Consider the following 17,016-nt stretch of genomic DNA (forward strand, 5'->3'; position numbering starts at 1 on the left):
ATTCATAATCAGACCCTGCCCTGTTTGCATTATTAAATGCTTGACTCCCAATTGTAGTAAATGTTTCGAATTTCAATGACTGACTTAAAACCCAGAATTTTAATATTATTTGACACCTGCGTGCCTCCCAGCTCCATCTCAGGGTTTGTGGGCTCTGCTGAAGTTTGATCAAAATGCTTTTATTTTAGAATAATGATGAAGTTTGATTTAAATGCTGTTTAGTACTACAATGATAATATAAACAAGTCATAATCTTTAAAGGATAATTTTAATAAATCAGCATAATTTATTAAAACTGTGTGTCTGTTCAAACATATTGAGCTGTGCATAACATTAGTTCCAAAATGTTTTCATTTGGTCTGCAGGCCAGGCGGCCTAACTCATTGCAGAGATGAGGGGTTAGGACAGCTCAGCTTTCATAGAGTGACAGAAAATATTAAGGCAGGTTAAGAGAGACAATGTGATGTTTGTATGACAAATGATTGGTTAGCTATATTGTATAAAGGCTAGGATATTTCCTACTGTTACTTTGGAATTCTCTGGTCTCTTGAAGCGTCTTGCACAGACCACACAAATCCCCCAGATGAATCAGTTTTATTTTAAACTAAAGATTTGTAATTAACAACTATTGACTCTGAGTGTTTCTTCAACATCATTGCTGCAAATACAACTTCACCCACGTAAAAGGGACAAGGAGGAAAAGCGGCAAAAATATTTCCTCAACAGCTGTTGGGCACACACACCATTCACACCTGTTTGGCAAAAACAGATCTGAGTCAAATAATTAGTTTAAATACTTGAAATGCTTAAGATGCCAATATGATTTCCGCATTGGATTCATTGTAAAACTAAATATAATGTTCAGCAATATTCTAAACACAATTTTTTCATAACATTGCACATGTTGGTAAAAAAATATTTAAAAATATTTCCTCAACAGCTCCTGTTTGGCTCCTGAAGTAACAGGTATATTGTGCATGTTATGATACAGATTACAAAAACAATTCCACTGTTGGTATGAAATAGTTGAGGTTATGGAGGGGAAGAATCAGTGTTTTTTGAATCACAAATTAAAAATGATAAATCCTTCCTTACCATTTAAATTAATGTTTCCAGAACAACCAATGAACTGTGGTGCATTGTCTCCAGACCGAGCTGTGATAGAATGGCAAGTCACTGATCTCAGACCAGCAGGCTGCTGCTCTCTGTAGTCCACAGTACTGCCCTTGGTCTGAGCTGTGAGGGAGGGAGGGAGAGAGGCTGATCCCAGATCAGTAGGAGCCTGCATACTGTGGCCCTCCCCTGTTAGAAGTGAAAACAGATCGAGTCAAATGATTATTTAAAATACTTCAACGCTTAAGATGCCATTATGATTTCCGCATTGGATTCATTTTAAAACTAAATATAGTGTTCAGCAATATTCCGAACACAATTTTTTCATAACATTGTACATGTTGGTAACTCGAAGCAGTGTTTCAAGCGTACATGTATACAACCCATATCAGCAAAAATACAACAGGAAGTTACCCTAACCCTACCACATAACTACACCCTTCCCCCTATACCAGCCACTGTAAAGTCGACATTTCGACGGAACCTTTTGTGAAAAAAAGAAAATATCCTTTGCCAATCAAACATTCACGAAAGCTGAAATAATCTTTAAAAAAATAAAATTAACTATCCTCTTACACAACACAATATTTTACACAAATTTGGTGTGCATACATTTAACAAAGGTGGAATTCTCCATTTCTTAATCGTTCCTTATGCGCCTGCTGTTCCTTCCATGATACAGCCAGTTCATTTTTATTTTAGCTGCTTGGAGATGGGCGGAAATTCTGTATGTTTCTCAACATCAAGAGAATCAAGTTCAGACTCGTCCGTGTATCATTCGTGCATTCCTGATCCGAGTGCTTGAGAAAAAATCAGAAGCGAGAAAGCGACTTTTTTCTTCCGATTTACAAATTAAACCCAGGCCTAAGTGTCTTTTCTTTTCTTTTTTTTGTCGCATAAGGTAAGGAATTTCTGCCTACTAAACTTACTCCAGATCAGTAGGAGCCTGCATAATATGTTCCACCCTGTTAGAAGTGACAGCAGATTTAGGCAATACATTTCAAATACTTTTCTCAGTAAAAATGTCCTTATTGACCATTCATCGCCAATATTCAGAACAAAATTATTTCGTGTTCGTACATCTTGGAAAACTTAAAGGAGTATTTCAAGAGTACATGTATTTGAACCATATAGGTGGTGGCGTTGTTAAAACATTACACCTACAATTGCCTCAACACCAGCCACTGTAGTCGACATGTCGTCATAACCTTTTGTATCTAAACTAGGCTATGCTCACTCACAGTAGAATTTCAGCATTTACAGTAGAATTTTCCTTAATATAAGTGTTTAACTTACCAGTTGAATTCGCCATTTCTTAAACATTCGTCATACACCTGCTCTTCCTTCCGCGATCATCCGATACAGGAAGCTTGTTTTTGCTTTCGCTACGCCCGATCCGCGGATAGTTAAGTTCATTACATTAATGGCAAGTTCAACTTCCCTTAACGTTCGTTCTCAACGATAGTTCTATATCTATAGTATCGATAGATATAGTTGATATCGTGGCGCTGTTCCGAGCTAAATGAATAACGTATTTTATATGATATGGATGTTGTTGAGGTATTCCCACAATATTTTTAATAAAATTGCCTGTAGTTCAATCAGTTACTGTAATGTATTATTATTTTGAATGTCCCATATTTTGTTGTTCGTTTTTTTTATGTGGGAAAATGATAGGTAAATTGGATAATGTGTCTGCAAGTCTGTTTCTCAACGTCGTAGCCACCTGTATTAACATGCTATCACATTAGGGTTTAAAATATCATCATCATTAATAGTATTGCCAATTTGTATCTCCGTTTGATTCACTGTGCCATGAAGGCTTAGACATCCATCCATCCATCCATTATATGAACCCGCTTATCCTGATCAGGGTCGCAGGGGGCTGGAGCCTATCCCAGCATACATTGGGCGAAAGGCAGGAATACACCCTGGACAGGTCGCCAGTCTATCGCAGGGCACACACACCATTCACTCACACACTCATACCTATGGGCAATTTAGACTCTCCAATCAGCCTAAAGTGCATGTCTTTGGACTGTGTGGGAGGAAACCCACACAGACACAGGGAGAACATGCAAACCCCACACAGAGAGGCCCCAGCCGACGCGGATTCAAACCCAGGACCTCCTTGCTGTGAGGCGGCAGTGCTACCCACTGCACCATCCGTGCCGCCAGGTATGTGGGGAGAGAGTACCCTCCTTCAGCCAAGAGACAGGCACATTTTAACATCTGGTCACAGGTGCTCCCAACTGCGCAAACGACCTGGTACTCCGCCCACTAGGCACCTGTGAAGTAACACCAGAATGAGTAGCACAGAGCAGGGGGCCGTAACATATCCATAATGTTATTGTTTACTGTCAAACAGCAGTAAACAATTAAATTCAATATCAAATAAAATTGTAAAGAGTGAACTGTTGGGGGACAAAGCCAAATACCTTAATTGTAATGTGAGATAACTATTAAGTAGAATGATGGCAGAAGGGTTTCCTATCCATAGTGAAATGGACCTGGAGATCAAATCTAATGACACAACAAACATGATTATGGGACAATTCTACAAGGAAATTGTTTCTATTATTCAGGTCAATATTTCCCAAAGGGTGGATTCAAGCCGTAGTGACCATTGTAGGGCTCTATACCTATGCATGTAAATACTCTATGCTATTCCGTACGAAGAGTCAAGTTCATACTTTATCCTTCAGAGTTCTTTTGACCAATGTTCCATTCAAGTTTCCTAGTTTTCAAGAACACAATGACAGAACCACACCTTCAATTTGAGATTAGATCAGCAGTTTCCTGCAACTGCAAATAACTTTGGGGTCTTCCCCAGCTTATCTACAAACAATCATCAGACCCTACACCCCTGCCAGACCTCTTCGTTCAGCCTCCACAGGCCGCTTGGCACCTCCCCCTCTCCGAACCTCCACCTCACGCTCACGACTACTGTCTGTTCTGGCTCCACGGTGGTGGAACGAACTCCCCGTTGAGGTCAGAACTGTAGAATCTCTCCCCACCTTCAAGCGCAAGCTGAAGACACACCTCTTCAAGCAGCACCTCTCCCCATCCCTCCCTACCTCCCTGTGAACCTTAATTGTTGTCTCTGTGACTTGCTTTGTGTATCGGTATTTTTAGTTAGCTAGGTAAGCAGTGTTTGGATCGGGAACTTTGGTCACTTTTGCTCTGTTGTTTGTTTCTTTGTTAAAAAAAACCCCCAAAAAAACAAATTGGCCCTCGTCCTTATCTTTGTTGTACAGGTAGCAGTTGAAATTGTACTTCCCTCTAGGGTCTTTCAGCGAACTTATCCCTGGTTATGGGTATGCACTTTGTTGTACGTCGCTCTGGATAAGAGCGTCTGCCAAATGCCAATAATGTAATGTAATATAACTTCATTCCCGGTGGATAAGGTTGAGGAATGTGAAAAGCAGGCAGTGTTTAACCAAGGTACAAACATGTGAAGTCAATGTTGCAATTTGAAAATAATTTATGGAAGCTGAATTAAATTGTGTGTAATTCGTGAAGGTTAATAAAGTCTCTGCACCATTTGTTACATTACATTTAGGAACGAACACTGTGCTGTCTACATTTCATTAAGCAACACTAATGTATGCAACACTCGAAAACCATCCCCATACCATGATTTTTGTGCCACCATACTTTACTGTCTACACAGTATACTGTGGCTTGAATTCAGTACCCGGGGGTTGTCTGACATACTGTCGACGACCACTGGACCGGAAAATAACAATTGTACTCTCACCAGTCCATTGAATGTTACGCCATTTCTTATTGGGCCAATCGATTTGTTCCTTGGCAAATTTGAACGGATTCTGCACATTCCGTTTTTTTCAACAATGGTGCTTTACGGGGCTTCTTGCTGATGGCTTAGCTTCGATCACACATCTTCTGACTGTAACAGCACTTACAGGTAATTGTAGATGATCTTTGATCTTTCTGGAGCTCATGAATGGCTGAATCTTTGCCATTCTGACAATTCTTTGATCCGTAGTTGCTAATTGTCTTCCGTGTGTTTCAGGTTTTTGTTGCCATTTTAAAGCATTTGAGATCATTTTAGCTGAGGATCCTATAATTTGCTGCACTTCTTTATGTTTTCCACCCTCCAATCAACTTTTTAATCAAATGGCGTTGATCCTCCGAACAACGTTTGGAATGTCCCATTTTAATTAGCAATTCAGAAGGAAATATATTTTATAACAATGTGTGAAACATTTGCTTCCCTTCTTCCTAAATAAAGGACAAATAGGAAGCCTTTTTTTCACAGAATGAATGAATTATCCAATTAAACTCCACACTGTTATTATTTTGAACACTCCCCTTTCAATGAATGAGTCCTCTCAGAAGAAACAGTGTGCATGTCATGTTGGGTCTGTTGTTTTTTTGTTACACTACTAAATGGTTGGCATTTATATAGCGCCTTTATACAAGTAATGCTTCTCATTCACCCATTCATACACACACTCACACACACACCATCAGCGATTGGCTGCCATGCAAGGCGCTGACCAGCTCGTCAGGAGCATTTAGGGGTTAGGTGTCTTGCTCAGGGACACTTCGACACAGCCCGGGCGGGGGATCGAACCGGCAACCCTCCGACTGCCAGACGACTGCTCTTACTGCCTGAGCTGTGTCACCACTACTACATCTACAAGCAAATTGTTTCTCATGCAGAAATATCACTATTACTAATAACAGTGATTCATCAGGTTACTGATGTTGTACTGCTTTTTTTTAACACATCTGTAAGTAGGTCTGAAGGTAGTCTGTAGCGCTGAAAGGTTTTACATCTTATGACGGCCCAGTCATATCATTATTTAATGATATGCATTTAAGTTAATTTAATCATATTCAATTATATGTACATGCATGCCCACCTGATGTTTTGCTTCAGTCTAATTCATATTTGAATCCATAATTATCAGATAAAGCTTAATAATGTTTTTGTTGGGCTGTTAACAATAATAATACGAGCCATGGTTTTAATAAAGGACATATTTAAAATATAACACAGAATAAAACACATGGCTGTTTTTTTAAATATAGTTGTAAAGAAATCTAAAGGCAACAGAACAAAATATCTGCATGCATTATGTATTTTTTTATTTCAGATTGTGTAAGCTAACATAAGTAGCCAAAACAAAATCATTGTTTTTGCTCTCAAAATCATGCGCATCTAATAATCTATTGAAATAAATGTAAATTTAGTAAACAGGAATTGCTTTGCTTGATTTCTTCTTTAAAACGCACAACACAATTGTCCTGTGAATTCTGTCTTCCCCCATCTTCTCCTGATCCAGAGGCTCTTCACTTCCGGAGTGCCTTCAGTTCCTCCATGAGGAAGGGCTCTTGTGTCTCCAGGATCTCAAATAGCACATCTTTAGCTCTTCTACCACCGGAATGAATGGGACCGCTCAGGAGTTTTCCCATCTTATTCTGACTGGTGCTTTCTGACTGAATCTCGTTATACCCCCTTTGGGTGACGACCCTGCGGTCCAGGAGTCGGTCAAGGATGGCGGTCACGTTGCTGACTCTCTCGATCAGGGCTGTGCGGTGGAGGTCAATGAAGTGCTTTTCTGTACAGAGGGACAGGGGCAGAAGGAGACGGAGAGACATGGGAGAGATGTGGGGAGGAGGTGGGATTTGGAAGGAGTCGTAAGCAAGAATGGAGAAGGCAGCACACAGGCACGGTGTATGACATTGAAAACACGTCACCATTTTTTCACAGTGACTGACTGCACCAAAACATTCAGATTTTCTTTCTGGAGTAGTTCATTGGTCTTCACCATGTATTTAAGTTACACTGTGAGTGCACAATGTGGCTAACAATTTCCGTCTTTCAAGATATATTTCTATTTATATGCTTTTTTATTTATTTTTATATTAAAACACCCTGAATACAGGCTACCTAGCGTTGTTAACTGGCTGGTCAGATAACTTAAAATATCCTTTTTCCTTCACACATACAATCTATCACGACCAGATAAAATTTTACCTGAATTTTCCGGAGTTGCCGATCCGCTGCTTCCTTGCAGTCCTGTGAAACAATGTACTGCATTAACACACTGAGTAATAACATGCTACCCGTCAGCGGAAACATTCCCGTTAGCTAAATTCTTCAATTATGCCTAAAGTCTTTCAAGATATACATTCTATTTCTGGGGTTTAAGAAATATATTTATATTATTCTCAGTTTTAGTGTACGTTTTCGACTGGCCCCAGGAGTATATTTGAAGGATATTTTACACACTTAAAAATTCTAATGACAAGCCACACTTAATATGGCAAGTGCATTTAATAGAGGCTGATATCTACGAGAGTACTGCACTCTCAGAAAAAGGAACTTGAGTTACTTGAGTGTGCTTTTTTTTGCTTTCGACCGCAACCAAATGCCCATGCAGGCTATCTACCATGGCTGGTCACAGAACCTAAAATATCCAACTTCCTTCACATATACACTGTATCACGACGAGGTTAATAGTAGATAACACTTTTACCTGCAGTGTCGTGGTTCTGGGGTTGTCTCTGGGAGGTTTTCCAGGCACTACCTTTTTGCACTACCACTAGTCATATTCCTGCCTATTTCGGTCATTAATTTCAGTTTGGCAATGAGTGGAGATTATGTAATCAATTCCCTCATGCTGACAACTGATTCTAATTGTCTGCCGCGCGGGGTTTGATTACTCATCAAGGTCTACGTGCCTGGCTATTTAAGCCCTGTTTCTCTTTCAATCAGGGCTTGTTTATTGCAATCCCCATAGCACGTTATTTTATTTTCCATTTGTGCATCATGTGAAGTGTGACTGACCATTCTTAATGGCTTGTTATGACAGAGTCTATGGGATCTAAACATATAGCACTTTTGCACTTGTTCTTGTGTTTGATTTGCACTTTGTTGTACGTCGCTCTGGATAAGAGCGTCTGCTAAATGCCACGTAATGTAATGTAATAGCAATTCTCCATCAACTTAGGGTAGTGAGGAAAGTCTATCACATCTTCACTTTCATGTTTTATTTTGGTGTACAAATGTTAGACACAGGACCGTGGGATGACGGGATTCCTCTGGGAGTCTGAGACCCTGTTTGCAGCTGCCTACTATCTAGGCCAAGGGTTAGGGTTTTGAGCTTATTGCACCCCTTTTCTGCAGTTCTTCAGTTTTGGAGCAAGCGTCAATAGCAAGGTGTTTCACTTCGTCACTTTCTAAACGCATTTGTGTTCGTGATTGTCGTTGTCTTTGTCTGTCATTGGATATACAGCACTAAGTCACTATTCGCCACTGTCGGAGGTAACATCCGTACTGGAGACCCCTGCGCATAAGCCTTCGGCCAAGGTACTTACGCTTATCGTTCCCTTAGTGCCTGTTTGTTTATATGTATTACACTAAGGATATATATGCGAGTGTGGAGTTACCGTTCCTGCCCATAAGACAGGATAAATAATTGCGTTGAGTTCACCGAGATGAAATGCATGGTCGTGTGAGACCACCCAGGGTGCTGAATGTTAACCTTTGGAGTCGTATGTGCATTTAGGCGCATTTGTTAGTCTCCTGCATAGTCAAATGAGCCTAGGTGAGCGTCTGGTAGTGATGCGAAGTTCGCGAGCGAACAAATCTTTTCGAACAAATCTTTCAAATGAACAAACATATTCCTTCGTTTGGCTCTTATTTTAGTGACTTGCACAGTGTCCAATTGCTACGTATCAGGACAGCATTGTGTGATTAAGCTAATTGGCATTTCGGTAAGCCTATCAAACAACCACAAATGAACAACCGAACATACCTACGTCAGCGAGCCGTGGAGCCATACTGAGCGGGTGAATGAATGACCGGAAGGAGTGAACGAACGAAAGAGCCACTGAGCCGGTGAACTAGCCATTGAATGACTGAACGAACGAGTGAGCCAAAAGAGCCATTGAACGAATGAACGAACGAGCCAAAAAGTTAATGCCGTCAGCAGGTGTGGACCAGCTGAATAGTTAGGATATCACAGATAATATTTAACTAATCATTTGGTCTTTTAATTTTCTGTAATATAGTCAGCTAGGCTATGCAATAAAAGTGATTAATGGTTTGGCAAAGACGACAACGTACATCGCGTCATTTTATTTTGTATGTAGTATATTGAAACGTGACTGCAATAATATATTTCAGGTGTTGTCTTAATTGCATTAAAGTTTAATTTTAACAAATGTTACATTATATACAATGTAATTTAACTTTAACATCAATGTCTCATAGCTTACAATTTCTTAAGAAATGAAGCTTTGGATGATAAAAACGTTTATTAATGCTATTCATAGCTGATGTATTATTTTGGATACTAAGCAGATGGCTTTTGTGCAGTATCATGCATACTGCATCGCATAATTAAACTGTGAAACTGTGCCGGTACTGACTGACTTTGGACCAGATCCGATCGCTTATGGTCTGGGTGCAATCCTAAAAAGTGCAATCCTAAAAAGTGCAATCCTGGCGCCAACAAGTCGGAACATATGCTCCCTCAATCACCAGTCCTCTGGTTTTGCCACTCCGGTTACTCAGTTTGTCTGGAGGAACTCGAGGAAGAGTCCTGGTGGTTCCAAAGTTCTTCTATTTCACAATTATTGAGGCCACTGTGCTCCTGGGAACACTAAGCTTTAGAAATGGTTTCATACCCTTGCCCTGATCTTTGCCTTGACACATTGCAGTTCGACAGAGAGTTTCTTGGACTTGATGGTTTGGTTTTTGTCCTGATAGTGTGAATTGTGGGACCTTATAGACACAGATGTGTGCCTTTATAAACTGTGTCCAATTAATTACATTTGCCACCATAATTTGGAGTGCCACAGAAATACTTAATACTGAATACTTATGTAAATGAGAGATTTCAATTTTTGATTTGTTTTCACTATGTCATTTTGGGGTATTGAGTGTAGATTCATGGGCAAAAATAGCTATTTTATCCATTTAAAATAAAATCTACAACACAGTAAAGTGATAAAGTACGCAAAAAGTGAAGGAGTCTGAATACTTTCTGAAGTCACTGTATATGCACATGTAAACAGTCAATTTTCCATGATTGTGGTATGGACTTAATCACATCATGCAGAACCATCACCATTTTGCCCAATCTTTCCAATTATTGGTGTATGTAAACATATTACTTGGATTTTTTCGGATTTTTAAAACTGCACATGCAAAAAAGGCACAGTGAACCAGATGTTATTCTTACTAGAAATCAAACTGAAACCAGAACAGCAGCATCAGAGTGGTGTGAGGAGTGGTGGAGTTATATTTAATGAAAGCAAACATTTTTCACAGATGAAGAAACTCTTCTCCTGCTTAGTCAGGTAGCAAGAGTGAGTTAGTCAGAATTTAGCTAGCTGAGTGAGATAATCTTACACCAAAACAGGAAAACGTGGCAGGAACCTGATGTGCTCACATAATCAAACCCTGCCCTGTTTGCATCATTAAATGCTTGACTTCCAATGGTAATAAATGCTTCGATTTTCAATGACTGACTCAAATATCATTTGACACCTGTTTACCTCCCAGCTCCATCTCAGGGTTGGTGGGCTTCTGTTTCGCTCCTGAGGTATTGTGCTTATTATGATATAGATTACAAAAACAATTCCACTGTTGGTGTGTGTCACAAACCCTTATTGGCCAGTTTGTGATGGGCTGGTGTATAAGGCCACACCTTCCAGTTCAGCGGCTCACATTTTTTCTTTTGATACCCTGGGAGCTGGTCATTGGCTCGTCCTTAGACCGATAGGCGATGGCAATGCACAAACTTAGCTATCAAGCCTAACTTATTTTGTAAAAAACAGAACAAAATAAAAAGCATTTTGTGTTCATTTTGACTGGCGTATTAATTCCTTTGTGTTTTTTTTGTCACATATGACATAGTTGAGGTGATGGAGGCGAAGAATAAGTGTTTTTAATGTTAAATTAATGTTTCCAGAACACCCAAATAACTGTGGTGCTACAGCACCACAGCACTACAGGTGTCACTGATCTCAGATCAGCAGGCTGCTGCTCTCTGTGGTCCACAGTACTGCCCCTGGGCTGAGCTGTAAGGGAGGGAGAGAGGCTGATTCCAGATCAGTAAGAGCCTGCATAATATGCTCCTCCCCATTAAAAGTGACAGCAGATTTAGGCAATACATTTAAAATACTTTAAATCTATAGATCTCAGTAAAAAGGTCCATTTTGATCATTTAAGTATTGACCCAATATTCAGAACAAAATTATTTCGTGTTTGTACATCTTGGTTAGTAAACTTGAAGGAGTATTTCAAGAGAGAGTACATGGATTTGAACCATATAGGTGTAATGTGTTGTTAAAACATTACACCTACAATTGTCGGAACCCCAGCCACTGTAGTCGACATGTCATCAGAACCTTTTTTATCTAAACTATTCATTCATTCATTAATTCTTTCATTCATTCTTTCATTCATTCATTATCCTAACCCGCTTATAATGAACAGGGTCGCAGGGTCGCTGGAGCCCATCCCAGCATACATTGGGCGAAAGGCAGGAATACACCCTGGACAGGTCGCCAGTCCATCGCAGGGCACACACACCATTCACGCACACACTCATACCAACGGGCAATTTAGACTATCTAAACTAGGATGTCCTTTAAAAAAAAAAAAAAAAGAATGTAAAACTATCTTTGCCAATCAAACATTCACAAATGTGTGTGTGCGTGCAAACGTGTGTGATTAGTCCTATTTCCTGTTATGCTATGTCAAACATATGCATCCTGTACAAAATAGAGCTATCCTTCACATATAACTAATCAAAGCATCTTCACAGTAGAATTTCTGCATTTACAGTAGAATTTTCCTTAATGCAAGCGTTTAACTTACTGGTTGAATTCTCAATTTCTTAAACATTCGTTATGCTGTTCCTTCCACGATCATCCGACACAGAAAGCTTGTTTTTACTTTCGCTTTTAGCTGCGGAGGATGGGTGCATCGGGCCACGTAAATACTCTATGCTTCTCCGTACAGAAGTTCAGACTTTAAGCTACAGAGTTCTTGTGAACAATGTTCTATTCAAGTTTCCTAGTTTTCAAGAACACAATGGCAGAACCACACGTTCAATTAAATCAGCGGTTTCCTGTTTACCACCCTGTTTGGCACCAACAATAATTCCATGATCAAAGTTACGTAGATCCCATTTCTTCCCCATTAATCCAAACACAACTAGCTCTAGGTAACCAAACTATTGTAGTCAATATCATATTCGTAATCTTAATTACAAATGTACTCCAGTGTTCTGTAAAGAACTTGCTAGCTTGCTGGCAGGATCGCTGAAACAGCTAGTATGCTGCATATAACTTGTCCATAACGTACAGAAATAAAAGATAGTGTAACAGAGTTTTAAATAACACCACAAGTTAATGACTTTCTCCAAAATATTGTACAAGCATACATTCCTATAAAATGATTTTACCAAGGGTATCTTCAGTTGTATGTAAATGGTTATACAGCGCCCTCTGCTGGCTTTATGTGACAGATGATCTGTGCTTAGTTAGACTGCTAGATCAGCTTTGCTCTATGTGCCCGCCAGAATCCATTTTACATTGCAATAGTAGGTACGGATCTGGCATCCATTATCCATTATCCATTATCTGAACCCGCTTATCCCGATCAGGGTCGCAGGGGGGCTGGAGCCTATCCCAGCATACATTGGGCGAAAGGCAGGAATACACCCTGGACAGGTCGCCAGTCCATCGCAGGGCACACGCACCATTCACTCACACACTCATGCCTACGGGCAATTTAGACTCTCCAATCGGCCTAACCTGCATGTCTTTGGACTGTGGGAGGAAACCAAAGTACCCAGAGGAAACCCACGCAGACACGGGGAGAACATGCAAACTCTGCACAGAGAGGCCCCGGCCGACGGGGATTCGAACCCAGGACCTCCTTGCTGTGAGGCGGCAGTGCTACCCACTGCACCATCCGTGCCGCCCGGATCTGGCATGCTCTCGTTAAAATATTATGCTTGATGTGAAATACTTTGCCTAATGATGAAAATGTCATTGCATTATAACCATTAATGAAGCTAGAACGTAGTCTGACGATGTATTTACTTTAAAAGTAAGATCGCTTTTCATTCAGAGAGAATACACACAGTTCGCCTGTCACATGAACACTGTGTTTACATACTATTTCGTCTATCCAGGTACGTAGCACAATACGAGTTTTCCGAGCCAAGAATGTGGTTCATAGCCTAGCTAATCCCATGCCGGCAGAGTTGTGTTACGCTGGAATAACTTTTTGTACCTAACGTTCTATGGAAATAAGAAAATGCTTTCCCGGATATAATTCTTAGAACTGTAACTATTTGTCATCGAAATCTATGCGATCACTTGTCCACTTGTATATTTAATTGGTAACGTTAGTTAACCGTTATATTGGCCGCCAGAATCCATTTTGTTTTGCAATAGAAGAATAAACCTGGGAAAAGCACATCCCGTGTCCTGATTGTCACTGCACTCCTCCTGCACCGAGGCGAGACAAAGTTCGACCCGGTTACACTAGCAGTGTCTTATGTAAACGGACTGTAGGATCTGGCTTATCCTCCCTTTTAAGAATTGTAAAAATCCCTATCCACTGTGTGCCAGATTAGTGGCAAGTGTCACTTTCAACCACCATGTTACTCCTTTAACAAGTTGGTGAACTGGTCACTGAGTGTAGGCCTATATCTTGGTGGCTCTGACACCTCCACTTCTGAGAACTCAAAGAGAACTGCCACCGTGGGCAATGGCTAAGTGAAAATGCAATGATTCATGCATTGAAGGTGGGCTGGTGATTTTGAATCGGGAGCTGCGAATAGTTATCCAACATTAGCTTCATTTTGAATTGTCTCATATTATTGCACATGCATATGGACACTGAAATTAAAAACATATTGCTTTTCAGTTAGCACTAAAAAATAATATACTTCCATAACATGATTTGTTGTGAACACTTATTTGTGACGGAACTGCAATCTCATTCTTAATCGCAAAGGTGATCAAGGAAAGAGTTGCACGTTTTCAAGACATGCTTTACATGCAGGTAGTCAAACAATTAAAATAAAGATATTTATTTGTTACAGTAACAGTTTACATTAGGTAACAATCAAATACAAACAAGACTATCATTATAATTCATGGCAATTCAAGCTTTCAATATAAATATTCTATTTCTGTACTGTACTCCAACAGCAAACCATGGAAAATGGGCAAACACCTACACACTTTATAATGAGCAATTAGTAACAGCATCAAAAAGGAAACTGCATTTAAATCTTTTGTACAAAACCACAGGTTGATCATTTATACGTCACTCATTCTGGAAAAAAATACTTCCGCAAATGACACGCTCCCGTTTCCTGCTGAAAAATCCTAGCTCCTCCCACAATCACACAACAGGTTGGAATGTCCTTAAATCATTACGTACAAATATCACATATCTGTATATGTTCATTCACATACAATCTGAGAATGTTCTGGAACCTGCCATATTTTTGTTCTGAGGTACAAATAAGCACTTTTAGTTTTAGTAGTAAACAATCTGAGCACTCATTAATATCTGCCATATTTTGGTTTAGTTGTAAAAATGGTTTTGAACCAGTATGCTGCTTTCTTTTGTGACTTTACATGAACAGAATGGAATACTATACACTATTACAACCGGTTATTTGTCCTCGATGCTGTGTGAACTTCTTTTAAACTGGTCCCTGAATCAAGTGGTCTTAGCAGTTAACACCCTCATTCAATATTTGGCACATTGAATACCAAACACAAGTGGAACTCCTGAAAACTCCTCACTTATCCAAAGTGCAGAATAATATATTGGAAGTAATTTCATTTGCAAATTAATTGTAAGGCTCAATAACAAGTTAATGCGTTACTTTAACTAATGTTGAATGCTACAGAGTACAGACATGAACATTAAGAATTGAATGAAAGGAGACAAATCTTCTTTTTTCTCCCACAGTTATTACAAAAATGTGACAAAGACTAAAGAACAAAAACCAGCAGAACCCATACCACCAAGAACAGAAAGGACCCATAATTCTCAATAGGCCTCACTTCTATATGTTGGAAAGAGGGGGACAGACCCCTTTTCCTGTCCCATGCATAATTAATGGGACCCTAGGGCAGGACCAGGCAAAACTGGTCTGGTGGAATCAAGAGGGTGCTAGTTCCCTACAGCCCAGAACCAGTCAAGTTATGAAATTTGAGAGCCTACAATGCCAGAACAGGAGCAAGTGCAAGAGCCTTATTGATAATAATGTGAGCTTGTAAGCAGGCATGATGTATCACTTAAAACCATTTGGTCCTCCTGAAATAAAGAAAATCAGATACACAGAAAATATGAAAATAATGAACAACAATCAACCAAACAGAATAATATCAGACTCAGGTGCCTATCCCAGCATGCACAGGGACACTGAGGAATCTGGAGTAACTCTAAATGCAGGATAGACAGGTTCAGTGAAGGTGGTGTGGAAAGTGTGCAGGTGGGTCAGTGTGTCAGAGATCCCGTAGAAGGACAGAATGCCGGCTGGCCAGTCCAGGTACACCCCAACTCTGCAGGACCTACTGGAGGGCACGCATACGGGACGCCACTTCCCATTGTGCCAGGGGTAACAAACGATTGTATCCAATTCCAGAATCCAGGACTTGTTACTGCGTCCAAGGGAATCCACACTGAACACTGAACCTTTCCTGCAGATTCCTTGATATGCGACTCCAATTGCAGTCCGTTCAAAGTAATGGTCTCCCCTGGTCCATTCCACCTCCCAGTAGCAGCGCCCAGTAAGACCTTCTCTGCACAGCACTTGGGGACAGAAGTCAAATCGCTCTGGGTGATCAGGATAAGGTTCCTCTTTCCCCTCTGATCGAGTCACTTTCCTGTTCCCCTCAGAGAGAATGAGCTCCTTATGCGCCGTGTTGGGGTCCAGTGTGAGCTGACAGGCATCTGCAGATGAGGAGGTCAGGAGAAACATCTCTGTGACAACATAGTGGATCTGAACTGGGAGTTTTCCAAGCAGATTAATTATATACATGTATTGCTGGCTACAATTATGGAACCATAGGGTTCCTCCCCAGGACAATCATGTGTGTTTTTTAGGCACTTCTATTTGTAGCTTTTTTTCTGAGTGTGTGTGTTTGTGTGCATGTGAGGGAGAGAAAGAGAAAGAGCAAAATAGAGATGATGTCACTGAACTCCACTGATGGAGAAAGAGAAGGACAGGAGAGCAAAAGTGTACAGTAGAGGGCAGTATAACAGCACAAACACTCTTCCCTCTGCTCTCTCAGATTTAAAGCATTCAGTGCAGACAGACTTACATTTCCTCAGTCCTGGTTTGAGCCTGTTCTCTCCTCCATGGTCAACGCTGTAGGGACAGAAGGACAGACAGACTCTGAGACACACAGACTGCCTGTGCATGTAGGGCTGTGCAGAAACTGAGCTCTGTGACAATGGGAGAGCTCCACAAAATCAGGACTTTACTGATCAGCTGAAAGCATGTGGTAGTATCTTAAACATCTCAGTAGTTTTACCATCTCCACTACACTGGATATGCACCAGAATGCAGAGGGAGGGGTTTTAACCAAAGAGGAGCGCTACAGAAGCCTCTCTTGCACCATTTCCGTCTCTGTACCTACTTCAGTTTCTCCAGTCTACAGCTGGGGTCCTCCAGTGTAGCAGAGAGCGCTCTCACTCCTGACTCCCCTGGGTGATTGTAGCTCAGTTCCAGGTCCCTCAGGTGTGAGGGGTTTGAAGACAGAGCAGAAGCCAGAGAAGCACAGCCTCTCTCAGTCACCTGACAGCCTGACAGCCTGTAGAGAGGAGAAAAGAGGAAACACAAATAATTATATCAACATGATCAAACAATGTAT

General features: G+C 40.6%; 2 protein-coding genes and 1 pseudogene across 3 annotated transcripts in view; all 3 read right to left on the reverse strand.

The window, feature by feature from the left end:
* Positions 1–17,016, reverse strand: part of LOC133112120 (NACHT, LRR and PYD domains-containing protein 12-like) — a 107,344-nt pseudogene that overhangs the window by 24,637 nt on the left and 65,691 nt on the right.
* The window catches only part of LOC133112636 (apoptosis-associated speck-like protein containing a CARD), a 38,102-nt gene continuing 27,296 nt past the window's right edge, over positions 6,211–17,016 (reverse strand). Inside the window, exons 1-3 of one of the 2 annotated variants that reach the window (XM_061222904.1) lie at positions 8,907–9,026; positions 7,124–7,165; positions 6,211–6,704 (exon numbers count right to left, since the gene is read on the reverse strand). In XM_061222904.1, the coding sequence (XP_061078888.1) occupies positions 6,436–6,704; positions 7,124–7,165; positions 8,907–8,931 (336 nt within the window). In that variant the 5' untranslated portion in view covers positions 8,932–9,026 and the 3' untranslated portion in view covers positions 6,211–6,435. Of the gene's footprint in view, positions 6,705–7,123; positions 7,166–8,906; positions 9,027–17,016 lie in introns of those variants that run through there. The other variant, XM_061222902.1, reaches the window with a different exon arrangement.
* Positions 14,195–16,755, reverse strand: LOC133112579 (stonustoxin subunit beta-like). Its single transcript, XM_061222899.1, has 2 exons — positions 16,465–16,755; positions 14,195–16,093 (listed from the first exon to the last, which is right to left on the reverse strand). The coding sequence occupies exons 1-2, from the start codon at positions 16,562–16,564 to the stop codon at positions 15,540–15,542; spliced, it is 654 nt and encodes a 217-aa protein (XP_061078883.1). The 5' UTR covers positions 16,565–16,755; the 3' UTR covers positions 14,195–15,539.

Source organism: Conger conger, chromosome 2, assembly GCF_963514075.1.
Source record: "Conger conger chromosome 2, fConCon1.1, whole genome shotgun sequence".
Taxonomy (NCBI): Eukaryota; Metazoa; Chordata; class Actinopteri; order Anguilliformes; family Congridae; genus Conger; species Conger conger.